Here is a 21,699-nt window from a genome sequence, read left to right as displayed (position 1 = left end):
GAGGCTAACCCCAGACACTGAGAAGAGAGCCGTTCTGAGGGGATCGCCAGGTGCAAGGTGGGCTGAGGAACCTTGGGCCAGTGAGCCAAGGGTGGCCCTGAAGAGACCCTGGGCTGCAGGAGTCTGAGCTAAAGGAAAGAGACAAAGAGAGGTGACAAGGACTCTGCCAGGAGCTTATTCAGGAAAGCTGAGAGCTGAGAAGTCCCAAGCCCTGAGGAGGCCCAGTCACCTCAGGCCTTCCCGCGCAACATGTTCCATTTGCTGACGGAGATCTTAACTATCAGTCCTTCTTTGTGTCTTAGCATCTGGGTTTCTTGCTTTGCCATTTAGCTTTAGTAATAATTAGAGCTGCTTCTGGGAATCAACTTTCTTCCCTTCTCTGGATGACATTAGGCTCTGGCTTCTGAAGGGACCATCAGTGAAGGTGGGCAGCTCTGGCGGGGGTCCTGATTTCAGTGTAAAACTTCCTGGGGAAAAGGAGAGTTCACTTTTAAAGGAGGTAGTATTCCCTGATTTCTTTATTTAACACCCTGCACGCAGAGGGGTCATAGTCAGTCCTGGAACAACAGACCTCACTCACCACCCCCTGAGCATGTGGGCACCAGGGAAAGAGCAGGTAAATGTAATGAATGTGATAAGTGAGTTATTACACCACGTCCTGACTCACCCACAGTGAAAACAAAGGATCAAAGAGAGAAAAGGCCCCACATGGAATTGGCACTTTGAAATTAGGGTTTGTGTTAGAATTTGCTGCCTTGCGAAACTGCTGTCAAGGGTCACAAACTCAAATGCTAAGGAATGAGTGGCAGGTGTCCAGAAGGTAGGAGCCAGCACTCCCCAACCCCCATGCCTGTGGGCAAACCTGAGCATCTCAGCCCCAGCTACTGCCACACATGAGGGCAAACTGACTTTTCAGAGAGGTGCCAAGTCTAGATTCTTCTGTGGAATCCCCAGATGTTTAAATGTTGGAAATTCCATTAAACAGTCACAACAGCAAACAGTGCTAGCCAAGCAAGACAGGACGCAAAGCCACCATTTCAATTTCACTTCCTCTAAAGATATTTTGGCGTGTTCTGTTTCTTGAATGATTCTGTTTGCATGTGTCTTTAGGAACTGTGACTCTGAGAGAGACAACAAAGATTTAACTCTAAGAAGACCCTGCCTGCTCAGCCCACCCCGCTCTGGGACTGGTCTGTACACTTAATGCTTCCTCAGAGAGTAAGGTGACTCTGCTCTTTTTCCAAGGATGGGCATTCCTAAAAGAGCTGAGGACAGTGACGCCCTGGGCACAGCCGTTGATGACAACATGCAAGCGTGCAAGTGCGCCTTCCTCCAGAGGTCTAGCTGGTGAATCACTCCAACTGAAATGACTTCGGGGCTGGCCCTTTAAAAGTTGAGCACGCTACCAGGCAAACTCCTCCTCCAGGGAGGTTCCTTTAAATGAAAGCCCGCTGGCTGGGGCCTCCGTTTTACACCCAAGCAATACCTGCTGTTGAGGTTTCCTCCCGGGAGGCAGCCGCCTGTCAGCATGGCTCAAGCATTTGTGAACAGCAAAATCCAGCCTGGGAAGGTGGTAGTTTTCATCAAGCCCACCTGCCCCTTCTGCAGAAAGACCCAGGAGCTCCTCAGCCAATTGCCCTTCAAAGAAGGGCTTCTGGAATTTGTCGATATCACAGCCACCAGTGACACCAACGAGATTCAAGATTATCTGCAACAGCTCACGGGAGCCAGAACGGTGAGCCGGGGGTTTCATTCGAAAGGTTGGATAAAAGGCTCCCGGATTCCTTTTTCTTGCCTGGGCTGTGAACGGGGGATGCCTTTGCCTTCCTCTAGGACACCGCTAGGGCTCCGTCACTCCAGGCAGCGGGAGGGCTGTGTGGGGAGGGGGAGGGTGCCGGAGAGAAGACACTGCTTCCTTGAAAGGGTGGCTGGATTTCAGCCAAAGGTGCTCTCGGATCAGAGGACAGAGCACAGCTGACCGTGCTGTGCGTCAGGGTCATGGGCCCAGCAGCTGTCCTGGAGTCACTGAGGAGCTATCTGGAGTCTTTGTCTTAAGCACTGCCGAGAAGTGACAGTTTGAGCTTGAGGGCTGAAGTGGGAGGAGGGGTGGAGGAGCCAAGTGTGAGCTGTACATTTCTGTTGTTGAGCTAGAACTGCCGGCACTTTTTCCTCTGGGTTCACATGGCCAAGGAGGATTTGCTGCCCTTCAGTCTTACCTCCAGGATCTCTTTAAACTTAACCTAATTTGCTCATTTTTCCATATCCTATCTAACTCCTCCCAGGGAAGAACCTCATTCTAAATGACGGGATATTTCCAGACCTGTCGAGAGTAGGGAGGGAGGCCAGAGTCCGAATGGCTCTCACAATGGCTTGCTGGTTGATCCTGGCAAGTTACCTCCTCTGACTGCCAGCGACCTCCTGGCTGCAGTGCCACGCTGGAGTAGGCCACCTCTACTTCCTGTTTGCTGTGGACAGACAGTGAGACCCTAGGAGCCGCTCCCTTTCTGAAAAGACTTCCTCTTCCTCAGCCAGCCAGCCAGGTCACCAGTAGCAGTTCAGGTGCTGGGGACGGGGGTTGGTGAGGGATGTCCCACCAGCTCAGCCAAGCTCCCTTTCAGGGTGCACATTCTACCACATGGTGTGCACAGAAGCATGTATCCTAGCTCAGGTTTAGTTTGACTTGCAGGGTTTTCTCTGGGTTCTTAGGGTAAAGAAGGGGAGGCTGTTTCTCTCCTACCTCTCCAGTCAGAAGTCAGCTTTCTGGTGCAGCGGGAGGGAGGCCATACATGTTACCCTATTGTTTCCAGGGCCCTGGCTGGGGTCTGAGGACCCTGTTCTCTGGAAGGCCCTGGAACAGGACACCATGGCCAGAAAGCCTCTTGCTGCTTGGCTGGACCACCAGTAGTGTAGGCTGCCCCGGTCCTGAGGGGGAAAGGGCAGGGCAAGTACTGCCATGGCCCAGCTCTGATGGTCTCTCGGCCAGTGGTTCCTAAATTTTGCTGCCCATTAGAATCACCTGAGGGGCTTTAAAAAATTTTTTTTAATTTACTTTGCTTTTTTAGGTCTGCACCCAAGGTATATAGAGGTTCCCAGTCTAGGGGTCAAATCAGCTACAGCTGCCAGCCTATGCCCCAGCCCCAGCCACGCCAGATCTAAGCTGCGACTATGACCTACACCACAGCTCACCAGATCCTTAACCCACTGAGCAAAGCCAGGGATTGAACCTGGCTAGGGGTCTGTCTAATCAAGCTGTAGTCACCAGCCTATGCCAGGGCCACAGCAACGCGGGATGTGAGCCGCGTCTGCGACCTACACCACAGCTCACGGCAACGCCAGATCCTTAACACACTGAGCAAGGCCAGGGATCAACCTCATGGTTCCCAGTCGGATTCATTTCCTCTGTGCCATGACGGGAACTCCTGAGGAGCTTTTTTTTAATGCTCAAGTTATACCCCAAGCCAATTAAATCATAATACGGGAGGTAGCATCCAGGCTTCATTCAGCATTTTAAAGATCCCTAGGTCATGGATACAAACACTAAGTTAGAAGACAACTAAGTTCTAGGGTGCAATGTCCAGCATGGTGGCTCTGAGTGGTGATAGTGTATTGCATGTTTGCAGTTTGTTACCAGATTAGATCTTAAGTGTTCTCACCACACACACATACAGATGGTAGCTGTTAGGTGATGGGTGTGTTAATTAACTGGATGGCGGTAATCATTTCAGAATAATGTATGTGGACATCAAACTAAGACAGTATACACCTTAAATATACAAATTTACCTGTCAATTATACCTCAGTAAATCTGGAAGTGAAAATAGTTTAATTTCCTATCAAAACAAAAATCCCCAGGTAATAACAATTTGCAACAAAGTTTCAAAGCTATGTCTTTCAGCCCAGCAGTATCGAATTCTCTAGGAGGAAAAATTAAGCAATCCCCTTAATATATTCAACAATTTTTTTTCCGTTTTTCTTTTTCTTTTTTCTTTTTGGCTTTTTAGGGCCACACCCACGGCATATGTAAGTTCCCAGGCTAGGGGTCGAATCAGAGTTACAGCTACCAGCAACCTATACCACAGCTCACGACAATGCCAGATCCTTAACCCACTAGGCAAGGCCAGGGATCAAACCCACAACCTCATGGTTATTAGTCGGATTCGTTTCCACTGTGCCACAATGGGAACTCCTTTTTATTTCTTTATAAAGCAACACTTTGTTTTAGCGATCCTTTAAGGTTTTTGTTTTGTTTTGTTTAGGGCCACAGGAGCAGTATATGAAAGTTCTCATGCTAGGAGGAGAATCATTGTGCACTGCTGGCCTACACCACAGCTCATGGCAATGCCAGATCCTTAATCCACTAAGCAGGGCCAGGGATCAAGCCCACATCCTCATAGATAATAGGTTTGTTTCTGCTGGGCCACAGCGGGAATTCTAAGTTTGTTTTTGAATTTTTCAAAATATTTTTCACAGGTTCTTGAGTCCTGAATGCATTCTTTTTTATTTTTTTCCTTTTTGCCTCCTAGGGCCACATGTGCGGCATATGGAAGTTCCTGGGCTACAGGTCAAATCAGAGCTGTGCTGCTGGCCTACTCCACAGCCACAGCAACTTAGGATCCGAGCCTCGTCTGCGACCTACACCACACAGCTCATGGCAATGCCAGATATTAACCCACTGAGCAAGGCCAGGGATCGAATCCACATCCTCATGGATACTAGTTAGAGGCATAATGGGAACTCCCAGAACACATTCTTCCAAGGAGAAGATCAAATACTTTAAAGTTGCATACCTCATGATCCCCAACAAGGAAAGGTTTCTATTCTACGAAACTGAACCGTTAGGAGCGGTTGCTTATCCTGTAATGACAGTTGCACTGTACAAGCAGTAAGAGCTTAGCAGGGCTGGATTGATTACAGACAGTAGGACTTCAATCAGGCCCTGTGCTTAGGGAAACTTGCTTTGGTTTCACTATAGCCATAGCTCCTAGACGGGTGCCTTCACTTCCTTTCCTTCTTTATGTAAATCCAAGCTCCTAACCTGTACCATTTTTCTTTCTAAAGAATGTTTTTGAACATTCCCCACAAGGCAGATCATAGGACAAATTCCCTTATTTTTTTGTTTGTATGAGAAAGTCTTTTTCTCCTTCACTTTTGAAGGATAATTTTGCTGGGTACAACAAATATGTTTAAGCCTCTACTCTACGGGGCATCTTTCTGGATACTGGAAATATGGCCATGACCAGAGTGAACAAAAATTATTGACTTTGTGGAACTTATATTCTAATAAACACAATAAAAATATGTTGGGAAGTGGTGATTTGTGCTATGCAGAAACACCAGGTAGGAAGGGGAGGAAGGCTGTAGGCAGCAAGGTACAGTTTTAAATGGAGTCATCAGGCCTTTCTGATTTTAGAGGATCTTTAAAGGAAGTGGAGGAACAAGCCATGCAGAAGTTTAGGGGGAGGGCATTCCTGGCAGTAGGAACAGCAAGCGCTAAGGTCCTGTGGATAGAAGCCGCCAAGGAGGCCTGTGTGGGTGTAGGGTAATGAGTTAGCAGGAGGAGATGCGGTTTGAGAGATCATGGGGTACAGGCTGACAAGGCCTTTCAAGCCATCACGAGGGCTCTGCTTGTGACGGGAGATGAGATGCAACTGAAGGTTCTGAGCAGGGGACGAAGCCTGTCTGACTTTTGAAAGGGTCCCTCCAGAGATGACAGAAAGGCTGGGAGACTTTTGGAGACTCTAGCAGTAATTCAGATGAGAAATGACGGTGGCTTGTTTCAGGGAGCAGACAAGGTGCTGGAGCATGTCGGGAGGCAGCTGAGTAGCAGCCTCTAAGTCTGCCTAGAGTGCATAAGATACCACCTGGCTGGGGCTGGGAGAGGAAGGGCCCAGAATTCCCAAGCTTTCTTTGATGGCAGCAGTTCTCTGCTTGTTGCCAGTAACAGACTCAAGTTACTCTGAAGAGGGGGATGGGCCGGGAGGGGAGGACACTGAGGACAACTCTCATCCTCCTTCCTCATTTGTATCAGCAGCTTCCTGTTCTGTCACCACAGCCTCCCACGCCTGTCCAGTGCAGTTCAGCTCCTTGGGGGGGAGCCGGAAACTGGCATGCTTTAAGGTGGTTTTGCTGTTGCCTAGACTTAGAGGGTGGGTGAGAGGCCAGTGGGGCTTTTCAGCCCTCAGGCAGGCATCTTGTGTGCCCAAAATCCCACCCTGGAGACAGCCCGGCCAGGTCATGTTTCAGGGCAGCGGTAGCTGCTGCTTGCAGAGCTGTAGGTTTCCAAAGCCTCAGTAACCCTGGGAAGCATAAACGGCTATCAGTGCCAAACAACAGCTTGAGAGAGGGATCCCTGGGAGTCACCACCACCTGGGAACTTGTCAGAAATGCAAATTCTATTGACCATTGCAACTGACCACAGCCAACTCTCCCTGGGGAGACAGGGGAAGCCAAGAGACACCACCCCTCTCCCCCACAACAATTTGCAAGGTGCTTTATTTTCTCTAAAATAATGGCCAGGATCCAGGAGAAAAACTCAGATTTCTGACCTCATCTTACTGCAGGTGCCTTCAGCTGATTAAAAAAAAAAAAAAAAAGTTGCCTTGGAGTTCCCTTTGTGGCTCAGGGGTTAATGAACCCTACTAGGATTCATGAGGATGCAGGTTGAATCTCAGTGGGTAAGGGATCTGGCTTGTCCCTGGCGCTGTGGTGTAGATTGCAGATGAGGCTTGGATCCCACATTGCTGTTGTTGCTGTGGTGTATGCCAATTGGACCCCTAGTCTGGGAAGTTCCACATGTAACAGATGCGGTCCTAAAAAACAAAAATAAAAATAAATGTTGCTGTGATGGTGCCTCCACTTGCAAAGCCCCCACACAGGCATGCACGGAAGGTGGGGCAGATGGTACCTTCTTTGACTGAGGACATTATGAGGCTTTCTTGCTGGAATACAAGTTCCATGTACTCTTCTCCACTCTCAGGACAAAGGGAAGAGCTGTGGCAATGTGGTTGTGGCAGTGTGCAGGATTGTTTTAATTTAGGGACTTAATTTTTTTTTAATTTTTAAAAATTAAAGGAGGAGTTCCCTTTGTGGCTCAGTGGTTAACGAACCCGACTAGGATCCATGAGGAAGGACGCAGGTTCGATCCCTGACCTTGCTCAGTGGGTTAAGAACCCAGCTTTGCTGTGAGCTGTGGTGTAGATCACAGATACAGCCCTGATTTGACACCTAGCCTGGGAATTCCATACTCTGTGGTTGCGGCCATAAAGAGCAAAAAAAATTAGAAATTAAAAAAAATAAAAATTAAAGTATAGTTAATTTACAGTGTTGTGCCAATTTCTGCTGTACAGCAAAGTGACCTGGTCATACATAAATATATACATTCCTTTTCTTGTATTATCTTCCATTATGGTCTATCCCAAAAGACTGGATATAGTTCCCTGTGCTATGCAGTAGGATCTCATTGCTTATCCATTGTAAATGTAACGGTTTGCATCTACTCACTCCAAACTCCCAGTCCACCCCACGCCCCTCTTCCCCTTGGCAACCTCAGGTCTGTTCTCTACGTCTGAGTCTGTTTCTGTTCTGTAGATAGGTTCATTTGTACCATATTTTTAATTTTTTTTGTCTTTTTGCCTTTTCTAGGGCCGCTCCTGCAGCATATGGAGGTTCCCAGGCTAGGGGTCTAATTGGAGCTGTAGATGCGGGCCTACACCACAGCCACAGCAATGCGGGATCTGAGCTTCGTCTGCAACCTACACCATGGCTCATGGCAACGCCACATGTCTTAACCCACTGAGCAAGGCCAGGGATTGAACCGGAAATCTCATAGTTCTTAGTTGGATTCGTTAACCACTGAGCCACAATGGGAACTCCTGTGCCATATTTTACATTGCATATATAAGTGATATGATATTTGTTCTCTTTCTGAATCACTTCACTTAGTATGAAAATCTCTAGTTGAATCCATCTTGTTGCAATGGCATTATTTTGTTCTTTTTTATGGCTGAGTAGTATTCCTTAATTTTAAAGCTGACTTTTACCCAGACCCATTTCTTTTTTCTTTTTTCTTTTTGGTCTTTTTTTTGTCTTTAGGGCTGCACCCACGGCATGGGTTGCAGCGTGGGAACTAGGGGTTGAATCGGGGCTGTAGCTGCCAACCTACACCACAGCTCACAGCAAGACCGGATCTTTAACCCACTGAGCAAGGTCAAGAATCGAACCTGAACCCTCATGGATACTAGTCAGGTTTGTTCATCACTGAGCCACAATGGGAACTCCCCAGACTCATTTCTTAATATAAACTGGGGAAAGACTTATCTGAAATAATTTAGCCCCTTTCCTTAGGTCTCACTTTTTGAAAAGTTCATTTGGGCATGCACCTCAATGTGCATAGCAGCAAGAGAAATACAAATACTGTGTGATATCACTTATGTGGAATCTAAAAAAAACAAATTAGTGAATAAAAGAAACTGTCTCAAAAACATAGAGAACACACTAGTAGTTAACAGTGGGAAGTGGGAAGGGGGAGGGGCGGTACAGGGTAGGGGACTAAAAGGTACAAACTATTATGTATAAAATAAGCTACAAAGAGGAGTTCCTGCTGTGGCTCTGTGGTTAAGAACTCAGCTAGCACCTGTAAGGATGTGGGTTTGATCCCTGGCCTCACCCACTCAGTTAATGATATAGCATTGCCATGAGCTGTGGTGTAGGTCGCAGACACAGCTCAGATCCTGAGTTGCTGTGGTGTAGGCTGGCAGCTGCAGCTTTGATTTGACTCCTAGCCTGGAAACTTCCACATGCTGCATGCAGGTGAGGGCCTAAAAAGAAGGAAAAATAAATAAATATGGCAGAGGACCTCTCAGGAAAAAAAGTAAAAGAAAATATCAAAACGCACCCTCCCCCAAAAAGCTAAAAAGATATAATGTACAACACAGGGAATATAGCCAATATTTTATAATAACCATAAATGGAATATAATCTTTAAAAATTGTGAATCACTACATTGTACACTGGAAACTTATACTGTACACCAACTATACCTCAAAAAAAATTCATTTGAATTTTTTTATGCCTTCTGTTCTGGAAGAGGACCTGTTTGCTCCTGACCAGTCTGTATTGTGCTCATTTCTTCACTGCCAGCCTTTCTGTAGCATCCTTGACCTGGAATTTGAGCCATAGTGAGAGGACTTTGGAATGCACCTTACCTAGGAGTAGGAAGGGAATCTGAGTATAACTCAAGATAAAAGTTATTCAGTAGGTAGGATGACTATGTCACCCCAGATGGCCCTGGGTGACCCACCCATGCCAGGTGTGAACCCAGAACGGAAGCATGTCCTTGCTCCCAGAGCAGCAGCATTTAAACAGCTAATGATGGGCCAGGTATTAATGGAAATTCAGACACCACCATCCCTTCCCCAGCTAAGGACAGCTCACAAAAGAGAGACGACTCTAATAAACTGTGAGTCTAATAAACTGTATGTGAACTAGTGAAAATACTTTTTCCAGCTGTATTTAGAAACAAACTCCTTCCTGGTTGCCACAGCTCAGTTTGCTATGGCTCAGTTTAAGGGTTCAGGTGTGGTCCCAGGATTCAACCAGGGTGGTCCAGCTGCAGCCAACCCAAACTCTTTTGCTGAAAGGTGTTTCTCTAGAGTGAAAATTTAAATCACTTGGACAGGTTAAATGTCTCATGCACTCAATCTGAAAAGATTCTTGGATTAAAAACATTCTCCTCGAAGGAGTAACTTCATACTTACAAGAAAGTTCTGGTCTAAAGGAATATACAAGAGGAGGTTGTAAAGTGACTTGAAGCTTTGGATCATGAAAAATGCTTAGAATGAGGAAAAAAAGTCATTCTTTCTCACCTCATAATGAAGATCCTTAAACATCTTGGCTTGTCTTTTTTAGGTACCTCGGGTCTTTATCGGTAAAGAGTGTATAGGTGGATGCACTGATCTAGAAAATATGCACAAGAGAGGGGAGCTCTTGACCCGCCTGCAGCAAATTGGAGCTCTGAAATAATTACAGGTGAGTGACAGGTGGGATGCTGGGCCAGGAACACTGGGAGAGTGTGGAACGAATTCTACAATGTTTTATCATAATCTAGAAAGGTACTCTGCTTAGCAAAAGAATGATTTGGGGTGATTGGAGAAACTGACCTCATGAATGAGTTTCCCATTTTACCAACAGATTAATTGTGTCCATGGGAGGAAATCTTTTCACTCAATCTTCATTTAACAGATGTTTACTTATGACTATGTGCCAGACACTGTATTAGGCTCTGGGAATACAGAGATGAACAAAAAGAAAACATGGAGCTTATATTCTAGAGAGGTAGACAGATCAAAACAAGTAATTAGATAATTCCTGAAACAAATGAATAATTTGATAGAACATGGCAGGGGGGTGGGGAGCAAACTGAGCTAATGTGATGAGGGAGGGCTTTCCGCAGAGGGGCTGGTGGAGCTGAGACCTGATTGACAAGAAGGAGGCAGCCATGTAAAGACAAGCAGAAGAGCTTTACAAAAGGCAGAAGGAAGAGCAAGTGCAAAGGCCCTGGGGTGATGAGCATGTGATATTCAAGGAACTGAAAGCAAGCAAGAGGAGACTGAGTGAGGTGTAGTAGGAGGAAAAGTAGCAAATGAGGGTAGGGGCCAGAGCACACAGGCCATGGTAAGCAACTTGAATGATTCTAAGAGCAGTGTGAAGTCAAGGTAATTTTTGCTTTACCTGTGTACACACTGCAGATCAATTCAATCTAGCTTGCTTCCCAAATGACAGAACCAAGTTGTCTCAAATTGGAACCTAAAGGAGATCTTAGGCTAAATGGCAAACCATAGGTAATGAACTCTTCAGAAAGGAACCAAGAATCTTTTGAGGTTTGATGGGTTTCCTTCTCCCCAGGTCTTATTAGTGCAAGCTAGCTTCCAACCAGACCCATTCCTCTGACTCATATGTGGAAAGACTGGTTTTTATCCAAAGAAGAAACTTAAAGTGCTTAAATTAAAATGTTCTTTGAAGGGTATTTATTGCCCACTAATTAATAACTAACCCTTGAGCAATGAGTATATAACGATTTGTGATAGTTACTCAGAATCGCAACAAGTAGAAATAAAACAAGGTCTGAAAAATGCCTCTGAACCCCTCAATAGTAAATACTATAAACCTTTAATTACAATTCTCCAACATCACAGCAAGCACATGCTATGTTTAGGTTAGCTTTCTGGCCTCAAAGCACTCAAGACCCAGCTAACTGGTGCCAAATGTTTCCTATTCTGGAACACTTTAGCAATTTAGGCTTAGATTAAGAATGAGAGAAGGACTTTCCTGGGAAGGTGAGGAACACCATTTCCCCAACTACCTCCCTATTGGGATGGGCATTAGCGTGCTCCATGGTCAGGGGGTCTCTATCTGAATTGTCCTTTGCACTAGACGTAGACGCTCAGTGTTATACTGGCAATTTGCTTCTCAAGACCATCTGCAATCTACTGTACTCAAATAGCAAGAGTAAGTGTTCTGGGAGTTCCCATCATGGCTCATACTAGTTGGGTTAATGAACCCAACTAGTATCCATGAGGACAAGGGTTATGGTCCAGGTCCAACATGGACCTTAGCCTGGGAACCTCCATATGCTACGGGTATGGCCCTAAAAAGCCAAAAAAAAAAAAAAAACCCAAAAACTTAAGTGTTCTGGTAACAAGAGGGAAATTGATCTGTCCAAGAAAATCCAATTCTTTGCATTTTTTTTCTTAGCAGAGCAGACCCAAGCTGATAGCTCCCTTGAGAGCTGGATAGCAGTGCAGATAATGACAGCGCTTCCTGGTGGATGGATGCCGGGCTACCTTCACTCAGCTGCAACTACTGTTTACTTAAAATTCTGAAATGTGTTAACCCAAATAATTGGGGGGGGAGTGGGTTTTGGGGGACAAAACCAGATTTTTCTTCTGACTCTGTATTAAAGGTGGATCAACTTGCCCCAAACAGGTCTGAGAAGTTTGATGGATGTCTTGGGTTTCTTGTGGATTGGCCCTTTGGGTCCAAAAGACCATGATAAGTTATGGCTTAGGATTCACTCATTCCCCAAAGATGTTCCTTACACACACATTTGGCAAATGTTTTTGTATTATGTGTTTTGTTTTTTGCTTTTTAGGGCCGTGCCTGAGACACAGAAGTTCCCAGGCTAGGCATAGAATTGGAGCTGGAGCCAGCTGCCAGTCTATGCCACAACGACAGCAAGGCCTGATCCTTAACCCACTGAGCAAGACCAGGGATACGAGTCGGGTTTGTTTCCCCTGAGCCACAATGGGAACTCCTGGCACATGTTCTTAACTAAACTGTTCTCCATGTGCTGGGACTCCTCTACCTCTATGCCAGTGTTTCTTAGTCAAAATTCCAGGCCCCCTTGGGTGAATCTCTAGTTGAGTTTCTGCTACTGCCCAAAAGTTATTTTGTCAAGTTCATTACCGACTTTTGTATGATAAAGTCAATAGGTAGTTTGAATGTGTCTTTTCACACTTCGTGTGTCTCCCTGGCCACCATCCACACACCACACTACCTCCACTTTGAGAATCACTGCTATGACCCAGTGTCCTGAACCCAGACAACTCACAGGTCTCCTAGAAAATGTTCAGCAATGGTGTGAAGGGTCTGAGCACCCAATGTGAGAGATGCCACATGAAAAGTGAAGCACCGCTGGTCTTTACTTGGTGCTACGGGGTCAGAGGTACAAGAGCAGGTGCTGCGGTCATGAGGTAACCTGCTATATAAGTAGTTGTCGGGCCATTAAGTGTATTAATTGGTTTAGATTTAAATGTTACCATGGAAAACTTGTAACCCCCTCCCCCAAGCATATGTTTGTGAAAGTAGCCAAATCTGGAGAGCACTGTTTAAGTGATTTTTCTCTCCTCCCCCGCCCCACTCCGTGAAAACTCCAAGAATCCCTTATCATGCAGTTTGTTCTAGAACTGCAGGATCAAGTTAGTTCCCTTCTGCAGTCTCTAGTCTGAAAATGGTTAATTTCTTTCCTAATAAAGAAGTACCCACAGGTCATTGCAGTGATCTTTGTTCTTTTCTATGTTCTCAAGATCTTAAGGAATATTTTTTGTTTCTTTTTTTCTATTTTTTTTTTCCCTCGGTCTTTTGTCTTTTTTTTAGGGCCGCACCCATGGCACATGAAGGTTCCCAGGCTAGGGGTCCAATCGGAGCTGCAGCCACCGGCCTACAGCACAGCCTCAGGAACACGAGCCGCCTCTGTGATGTACACCACAGCTCAGGCAATGCCTGATCCTTAACCCACTGAGCAAGGCCAGGGATCAAACCCACAACCTCATGGTTCCTAGTCAGATTTGTTTCCTTTGAGCCATGACAGGAACGCCTAAGGAATGTTTATTAATGCAAAATATACCAATTTGAAGCTTTTTCATGTTTGCCCCTTGCCACTATAATCAAAGCTATATGCTACTGTCCTTCATTGAGCACAAATGGTTTTAACTTTTTATTTTTTATTTTTTTTGTCTTTTTGCCATTTCTTGGGCCGCTCTGGCGGCATATGGAGGTTCCTAGGCTAGGGGTCTAATTGGAGCTGTAGCTGCCAGGATCCGACCTACACCACAGCTCACAGCAACGCCGGATCGTTAACCCACTGAGCAAGGGCAGGGATCGAACCCACAACCCCATGGTTTCTAGTCAGATTCGTTAAATCTCATAATTTGTGTATGTCAACACTGGCATGCTGAGTGATGTTTAGGATTCAATAGTAGTGGTTTTTGTTTTGTCTTTGGGGCCACCCCTGCAGCATATTGAGGTTCCCAGGCTAGGGGTCAGATTGGGGCTGTAGCTGCCAGCCTATATCACAGCCACAGCAACTCAGGATCCAAGCCAAATCTGCAACTTACACCACAGCTCATGGCAACACCGGATCCTTAACCCACTGAGTGAGGCCAGGGATTGAACCCACAATCTCATGGTTACTAGTCATGAATTTGTTTCCACTGTGCCATGTGACGGGAACTGCACTGCACCACAATGGGAACTCCAACAGTAGTGTTTTTTATATTACACTTTGGTATATTTTTGGCTTCCTCTCCCTCCCCTTACAGACCCTAACTGTTCCCTCTAACCAGAAAGCTGTGCATGACTGCAGGTTACACACTGCACAACACTAAGAATGCCCCTGGGAGGCTATGCTGTGTGCAGACTGCACAGGCCCTGACCACTTGGCTGCTCTTTTACATTTCTGTGTCCTTACTGTTGCCTTTCTTCCTGAGACACCCTTTCTTTGTTCTTTCAAACCCTGCCTTCAAGGCCTGAGGTACAGAATCTCTCCCCTGTACCTACCCTCTCAATTTTGACAAATTGCTCTCTCTTCTGTAATCCTAAAAGACTCTGCTTACAGCTACATTACAACTCAGATTGAACTGCAGTTAATTATCTGCTCGGATCCTGAGTTGCTGTGGCTGTGATATATATATAGGCTGGCAGCTACAGCCCCAATCTGACCCCTAGCCTGGAACCTCTTGCCCGGTTCAGAAATACTCAAAGGCAAGAGCCTTGATTTAAAAATTGCCATATGCCAAGTCTCTACCACAGAGGTTCTGTTTTATCAAAGCAACACACATGTGTGGTTAAAGATGTCAAGCAACACCAAAAGTCTTTCCTACTCTGTCCCTCCCAAACCCCATATCCAGCCACACATTTATCAGTATCATAGGTATTTAAGCTTTTTAAAAAATACTTTAGGAGTTCCCGTGGTGGTGCAGCAGAAACAAATCCAACTAGGAACTATGAGGATGTAGGTTCAATCCCTGACCTCGCTCAGTGGGTTGGGGATCTGGTGTGACCTTGAGCTATGGTGTAGGTCGAAGACATGGCTCAGATCTGGCATTGCTGTGGCTGTGGTGTAGGCCAGCAGCTGTAGCTCCAATTTGACCCCTAGCCTGGGAACCTCCATGTGCTGTGGGTGTGTCCCTAAAAAGCAAAAAAAAAATACTGTAAGACGTACTAGACACATATAAGAAGACATAAAATGCATAGTTTTTTTGTTTTGTTTTGTCTTGCCTTTTTAGGGCCAAATCTGCAGCATATGGAGGTTCTCAGGCTAGGGGTCAAATTGGAGCTGGAGCTGCTGGCCTATGCCATAAGCCATGGCAACAAGGGATCCGAGCCACATCTGTGACCTACACCACAGCTGAGCCAATACATTTAGTTTTGGAAAGCAACAGCAAACACCAACCTACCCATGTAAGGAAAGGGCAATATCTCACCATCAGATGAAGGGCCTCAGGAGAAGCTAAGCTCAGCAGAAGCTCTGAGACACAGACTGGCTTCCCTTTCCCTGGGAGTTTGCCAGAGGGGTGGTCCCTGATGAATCCTTGGAAACACTGGGGCATCCCCCAGAAATACAGTCATGGAAGTGGGCTTCTCTGGCCCACTTCCAGCTTTCAGGAGTAGGTAAAAGCACACTCACACACTCCATCTTTCTGCAGGAATGTGGCAAGCCCACACCCCCTCAGCTAGCCACAGGTGTGGCATGGAAAACAAAAGGCATCAGCACAAGGCAAACTAAGGACAGATAAGGATCTGCTTCTCATTTAAGCATTCTGCTTAAAAAAAAAAGGACACAACAGGAGAGGTCTCAACAGGGGAATTTCCCTGCTCCAACATGGACTGGCTGCCATGTCTAAGCACAGCTCTCTTCCTGGGCTCTCCCTTCCCTGTCATCCTGGGGAATCCATTTCCCTCTGTCCCGCATTGGATCTCCTGTTTCCCGCACCCCACATGTATCTGTTATATATACAGCTAAACTGCTGTAACAAAGACATAATAACAGAAGCTTATTTTTCTCATAAGAGGTTAGAGGCAGGCAGGTGGTTTTGCACTCTGAAGTCACATTCAACCCAGGGGTTGTATACATCACTGCCGCTTATTACCAACCGCCAGAATTTAGTCTTTGGCCCCACTTAGCTGCAGGTAATGCTATAGGCAATCATGTCCCTGCTGGGAAGCCCCTCACTGAGCTAAAACTCAGGGAGGTCTACACTGAAAAAAAATTAGGAGTTTGGGATTAACAAATACGTACATAATACATACATAATACAAAATACATAAACAACAAGGACCTACTGTACAGCACAAGGAACTATATTCAGTGACTTACAATAACCTGGAATGGAAAAGTATCTGAAAAAGGATTATATATATACATCTGAATAGATATGAAGAATATATTTATAAAGAATATTTATGAAGAATATATATATGAGTCACTCTGCTATATACCTGAAATTAATACTGTATTATAATACTGTAAATATTATAAATCAACTAAGCTTCAATAAAAAGTTATTTGATTTAAATAAATAAGTTTAAAAAAAAAGGAAAGAAGGGGGAATAGATATCAAAAGAAAATGAGCAGATTGTCTCTTTTTTTCAGTCTTTTCAATTTGGAGGACCACATATACTTCTTGGGTTTTAAGAAAGAATGGCAAGTAAACTTTTTGAAGCCTCGATTGGGAAATTTTTTTTTTTTTTTTTGGTCTTTCTAGGGTTGCACCCACAGCATATGGTGGTTCCCGAGCTAGGGGTCAAATCAGAGCTGGAGCCTATACCAGAGCCACAGCAATGCAGGATCTGAGCCATCTGCAACCTACACCACAGCTCAGGGCAATGCTGGATCCTTAACCCACTGAGTGAGGCCAGGGATGGAACCTGCATCCTCATGGATGCTAGTTGGGTTGGTTAACTGCTGAGCCACAACGGGAGCTCTGGAAAAATATTTTTATTTTACCCTCATACTTGATAGTCCATCTGGATAGAGCTAAATATTTTCCCGGAGCTCTTGTTGTGGCTCAGCAGTTAACAATTCTAATTTTTTTTAATTTTATTTTATTAATTTTTTTATAATGATTTTTATTTTTTTCCATTACGGCTGGTTTACAGGGTTCTGTCAATTTTCTACTGTACAGCATGGTGATCCAGTTACACATACATGTATGCATTCTTTTTTCTCACATTATCATGCTCCATCATACGTGACTAGATATAGTCCCAGTGCTGTATAGCAGCATCTCATTGCTTATCCATTCCAAAGGCAATAGTTTGCCTCTATTAACCCCAAATTCCCAGTCCATCCTACTCCCTCCCCCTCCCCAAAGCAATTCTGATTCTTGCTCCTTTGGGGGTGACCTGTTTTGTCTTCTTGTTGGTTTTACACTCTGGGAATTTACCATATCTTCCCTTTGAGGCCTATGTTCTGAAATATCACAGTGATGTGCCCTATGGGAGGGTCTGTTTTCATACATTTTGGGGGCCACAAGAAGGTTTGGAGGGCCTATTGGAAATTTTATTAGATTATTTTATGGATACTTTCCTCTCCTCCATTTTCTTTGTGTTCTTTTTCTGGAACTCCTACTAATCAGATACTGGCTTTCCTGAAGTTGTCCTGTAATTTTTGCTGTATCTTCTCTCCTATTTTCTATTCCTCTTTTTTTTTTTTTTTCCCAGGGATTTACTTATCTTTACTTTTTTATTTTTCCACCAAGTTTTTAATTTCTGATGTTTTTAATGTTCAATAGCTCTTCAATATTATTTGAAAATTCCTTCTTTTCTAGAATTGTTTTTGTTTCATGTAGGCAGGACCTTATTTCGCTGAGACTACTGAGTTTTTTAAAAACTTTTTTACTGAATTTTTTCAACTATGATTTTTTTTCTTGTTCTCAATTTGTTTCCTTTTTTCCCCCTTGTTCTCAATTGTTCCTTTTTGAATTTTTTCCTTGTTCTTGTTTTATGGAGGTACTCTTTTCACTCTTTCAAAAAGGATATTAATTATAGTTAGGGCGTTTTAAAAAGTGGTCTTCTGACTCCATTATCTCTGACTTCATATGTTCTGTTTCTGCTTACCATTTGAAAACTGTCAATGTTCTGCACTGAACATTTGCAGTCTGGCTAGCTGTATATATTTAATTTTTTTTTTTCTTTTTAGGGCCAAACCTGTGGCATATGGAAGTTTCCAGGCCAGGGGTCAAATTGGAGCTGCAGCTGCCAGTGTATGCCACAGGCACGGCAATGCCAGATCCGAGCAGCATCTGTGACCTACACCACAGCTCACGGCAATGCTTCGCAGACCCTTAACCCACTGAGCAAGGCCAGGGATTGAACCCACATCCTCATGGATACTAGTCAGGTTCGTAACCTGCTGAGCCACAATAGGGACTCCTGTCTGTAAATATTTAAGAATGAGGCACCAAAAACTGGTTGGAGATTTGTGTATGTGATTTGGGCTTGTCATCTGGTGGGCTATACCACATAGTCTTTGTTCAAATGTCACCCTCTCAGCAAGTACTCCCACTTCGCCCTACTTAAAATTTCACTTGGCATTCTCTACCCCTCTTCCTTGCTTTATTTTTCCCTATAGCATTTATTACCTAATATGTTGTATAACTTGCTTATTTATTGACTTATTTATTTTGCTTTTTTAGGGCTGCACTTGCAGCATATGAAAATTCCCAGGCTAGGGGTCAAGCTGGAGCTCCAGCTGCCAGCCTACACCACAGCACAGCTACATGGGATCTGAGCTGCATCTGCGACCTACACCACACTTCACAGCAACATCTGATCCTTAACCCACTGATTGAGCCCAAGAATCAAACCCACGTCCTCTGGTGACTGGTAGGGTTTGTTAGCGCCAAGCCACAATGGAAACTTATTTATTTCATATACTGTCTGTCTCCACCACTAAAATGTGTGCCTCTTAGAGCAGGAATTTGTATCTACATTTTTACTGCTCTATCTGCAGCATCAAGAATATTGTTTGCGGAGTTCCCGTCGTGGCGCAGTGGTTAACGAATCCGACTAGGAACCATGAGGTTGCGGGTTCGGTCCCTGCCCTTGCTCAGTGGGTTAATGATCCGGCGTTGCCGTGAGCTGTGGTGTAGGTTGAAGACGTGGCTCGGATCCCGCGTTGCTGTGGCTCTGGTGTAGGCCGGTGGCTACAGCTCCGATTCGACCCCTAGCCTGGGAACCTCCATATGCCACGGGAGCGGCCCAAGAAATAGCAACAACAACAACAAAAAAAAGACAAAAGACAAAAAAAAAAAAAAAAGAATATTGTTTGCACATAGTTGGCCCTTGATAAATGTCTGTTAGGTGTTTGAATAAATGAATGAGTGAATGATTAGATGCAGAGCACCCAACTGTTACCTCCTGGACGTTCTTTTGAGCTGTTCACTTTCGCCAGTTTTACAGTTAGATGTTGGGCCTTGCTGCCAGGTTCTGGCTGCCAAGCAGGGGAAAGGATCTGGCAGCCCTGGTCACTTTGCTGACTGTTGTGTAATCTCCTATTTTCTGTCAGCTCCTTGATGAGGAACTCTGTATGATACGTAGGGATAGGAAGGACTAAAAGAGCATCAAGATGTTGGCACAAGGGCTTGGCAGAGGGAAACTACAATAACCCAGCAACAAACTCATAGCCAAAGCTCTATTCCTTCTGCTTATTTTACAAAACAAGTGATTCAATCTCCTGCATGTGCCTCATTTTACTAACTGCCTTCAGGCCGCCCCTTCCAGCCTGGGCCCTGGAGTGAGATGCCTGATAGTCACTCTCCAATTCAAGACGGTCCACAGATGGCCCTTCGGGGGAAACAATAATCAGGGGTGAACAGTGTAGCCCACACCATGCTATTTATTTCCCCAGTGAGTATAATTAGGCTATTATCTTTTTTTTTTTTTTTTTTTGTCTTTTAGGGCCGCACCTACATCATACGGATGTTCCTAGGCTAGGGGTCAAATCAGAGCTGTAGCTGCTGGCCTAAACCACAGCCACAGCAACGCCAGATCTGAGCTGAGTCTTTGAACTACACCACAGCTCAGGGCAATGCCGGATCCTTAACCCACTGAGAGAGGCCAGGGATTGAACCTTCGTCCTCATGGATGCTAGTCAGATTTGTTTCCGCTGAGCCATGATGGGAACTCAAATTAGGCCATTATCTTGACATCTGGTTCTAAAAGAACACCATGCTCCCTAATTCACTATATCAAACAATTTTTAATGGGTCCTGGGAGATATCTGAAGGAAGTGGGCTCCTGAGATATTTCAATTAAAATCCCTTTGTCCTATTAATAGTGATCTTTTTTCAGTAAATACACTGGACGCTTGAAGGGGCAGAATCTAATCTTACTAATTAGTGCAAGAGAATTCTGGCCTGGTCCCTTTAAGCATAAGTGATATTTAAACACAGGTCTATATTTACCCTTGATTTATATTTCCTGTTCCCAGGTGACTTTTCTGGCAAGCTGTGCAGCACTGAAGAGGGGAGGAGAGCCAGTGAAAGTGCAGAACTTGGTGTGACTTCTCCAGGGTTGGACCTAGAGCAGCTGGATTTTTATTCCTAGAGGCTCCTCCTGCTCATTGGGATCCTTCCTCTCACTTTGAAGGGCTGGAGCCTCTGCACACCTGCAGCTGAGCATTCTCAGGAGAGCAGAGCAACTGCCTTCTTCCTTTTCTCTCCTGTGCCTTGTTGTTTTTGTTTTGTTTTTCCTTTTAGGGCCATACCCACGGCATATGGAGGTTCCCAAGCTAGGGGTCCAATCGGAGCTACAGCTGCGGGCCTTCAGCCACAGCTACAGCAACGCCAGATTGAGCTGCATCTGTGACCTACACCACAGCTCATGGCAATGCCAGATCCTCCATCCACTGAGCAGGGCCAGGGATCGAACCCGCAACCTCATGGTTCCTAGTCGGATTCGTTTCCTGTGCCTTGTGAAACTTGGGATCATTTGGACATCAAATTACAAGTTGTTCTCAAGGTTGAGAGGTGGAGTTTTGCACTGCCTTTCCTTATTATCCTTCCAAGTCATCCTGAGGATTGAGGACGGATGATCCTTAATCTAATCTGTCCTGGGTTCTGATTCTGGTTCAGTGACGGGGACCAGAGGACCCACTCTAGACATGGAGGACTGACAACTCCCAGGAAGGCCAAATTAGAGAACTTGGCTGGGACCTGTGGTCCCCCTGGGCTGGCCCCCAACACCTAGAATGCAACCTCCCCTTGCCTGGCAAGAGCAGGTGTGTAAAGTGGACTTGAAGTGCCCTTGGCCTGCTACTCAGAAGACCCCAGTCACAAACACAACTGCCTGATGATTGGAGAGTGCTGGAGTGTGAGGGAAGGAAAGGATGGGGTTCAGGCTGCCTCGTGGCCCCAGATAAGCCACAGGTTAATCAGTGAGGAACCCTGGTTCTCCCCATCTGGGAAGCCTGTGGCAAGCAGCACTATTGGGGATACAGTGAGGCTTTAGGCCATGTTTGAGGCCAATCCATCCCATAGCCCTAGCATTTAGGTGCAGCCCAATGACCAATAAGGATAGACTGTCTTTAAGAAACTCCGCTTGTCCAAATGAGGGCTGGATCCATGGGTACAAAGTGCTCCCTTACCCACCCCTGAGCTGGCAGGAGAAGCAACCTGCCCACTTTATATGAATTTGAGGAGTGAAGGCTAAGCGTTTCCCACGTCTGAAGACTTTTCTCCACAGATTATTATTTTTTTTTGTCTTTTTGCCTTTTCTATGCCGCACCCTCAGCATATGGAGGTTCCCAGGCTAAGGGGTCAAACTGGAGCTGTAGCTGCAGGCCTACACCAGAGACACAACAATGCAGGATCCGAGCCGTGTCTGCAACCTACACCACAGCTCACAGCAATGCTGGATCCT

The 21,699-nt window shown here is 45.4% G+C and overlaps 1 protein-coding gene across 2 annotated transcripts; it reads left to right on the top strand.

Annotated features, from left to right (window-relative positions):
- Positions 1-1,424: 1,424 nt before the first annotated feature.
- On the top strand, positions 1,425-13,047 carry GLRX (glutaredoxin). Of its 2 annotated transcripts, none has more exons than XM_047778318.1 (3): positions 1,425-1,735; positions 9,907-10,026; positions 11,755-13,047. In XM_047778318.1, the coding sequence occupies exons 1-2, from the start codon at positions 1,529-1,531 to the stop codon at positions 10,018-10,020; spliced, it is 321 nt and encodes a 106-aa protein (XP_047634274.1). In that variant the 5' UTR covers positions 1,425-1,528; the 3' UTR covers positions 10,021-10,026; positions 11,755-13,047. The 2 variants fall into 2 exon arrangements, with proteins under 2 accessions (XP_047634274.1, XP_047634276.1); XM_047778320.1 differs by having other exon boundaries at positions 11,752-13,047.
- Positions 13,048-21,699: the final 8,652 nt, after the last annotated feature.

The sequence above is a fragment of the Phacochoerus africanus genome, chromosome 4 (assembly GCF_016906955.1).
Source record: "Phacochoerus africanus isolate WHEZ1 chromosome 4, ROS_Pafr_v1, whole genome shotgun sequence".
Lineage (NCBI taxonomy): Eukaryota > Metazoa > Chordata > Mammalia > Artiodactyla > Suidae > Phacochoerus > Phacochoerus africanus.
This window is presented reverse-complemented; position numbering and strand designations above follow the sequence as displayed.

Coding starts and splice junctions, on each gene's coding strand:
- GLRX (XM_047778318.1), top strand. CDS start 1,529: ATGGCTCAAGCATTTGTGAACAGCAAAATCCAGCCTGGGAAGGTGGTA. Junction 1,736..9,906: donor AGCTCACGGGAGCCAGAACG/GTGAGCCGGGGG, acceptor TGTCTTTTTTAG/GTACCTCGGGTCTTTATCGG.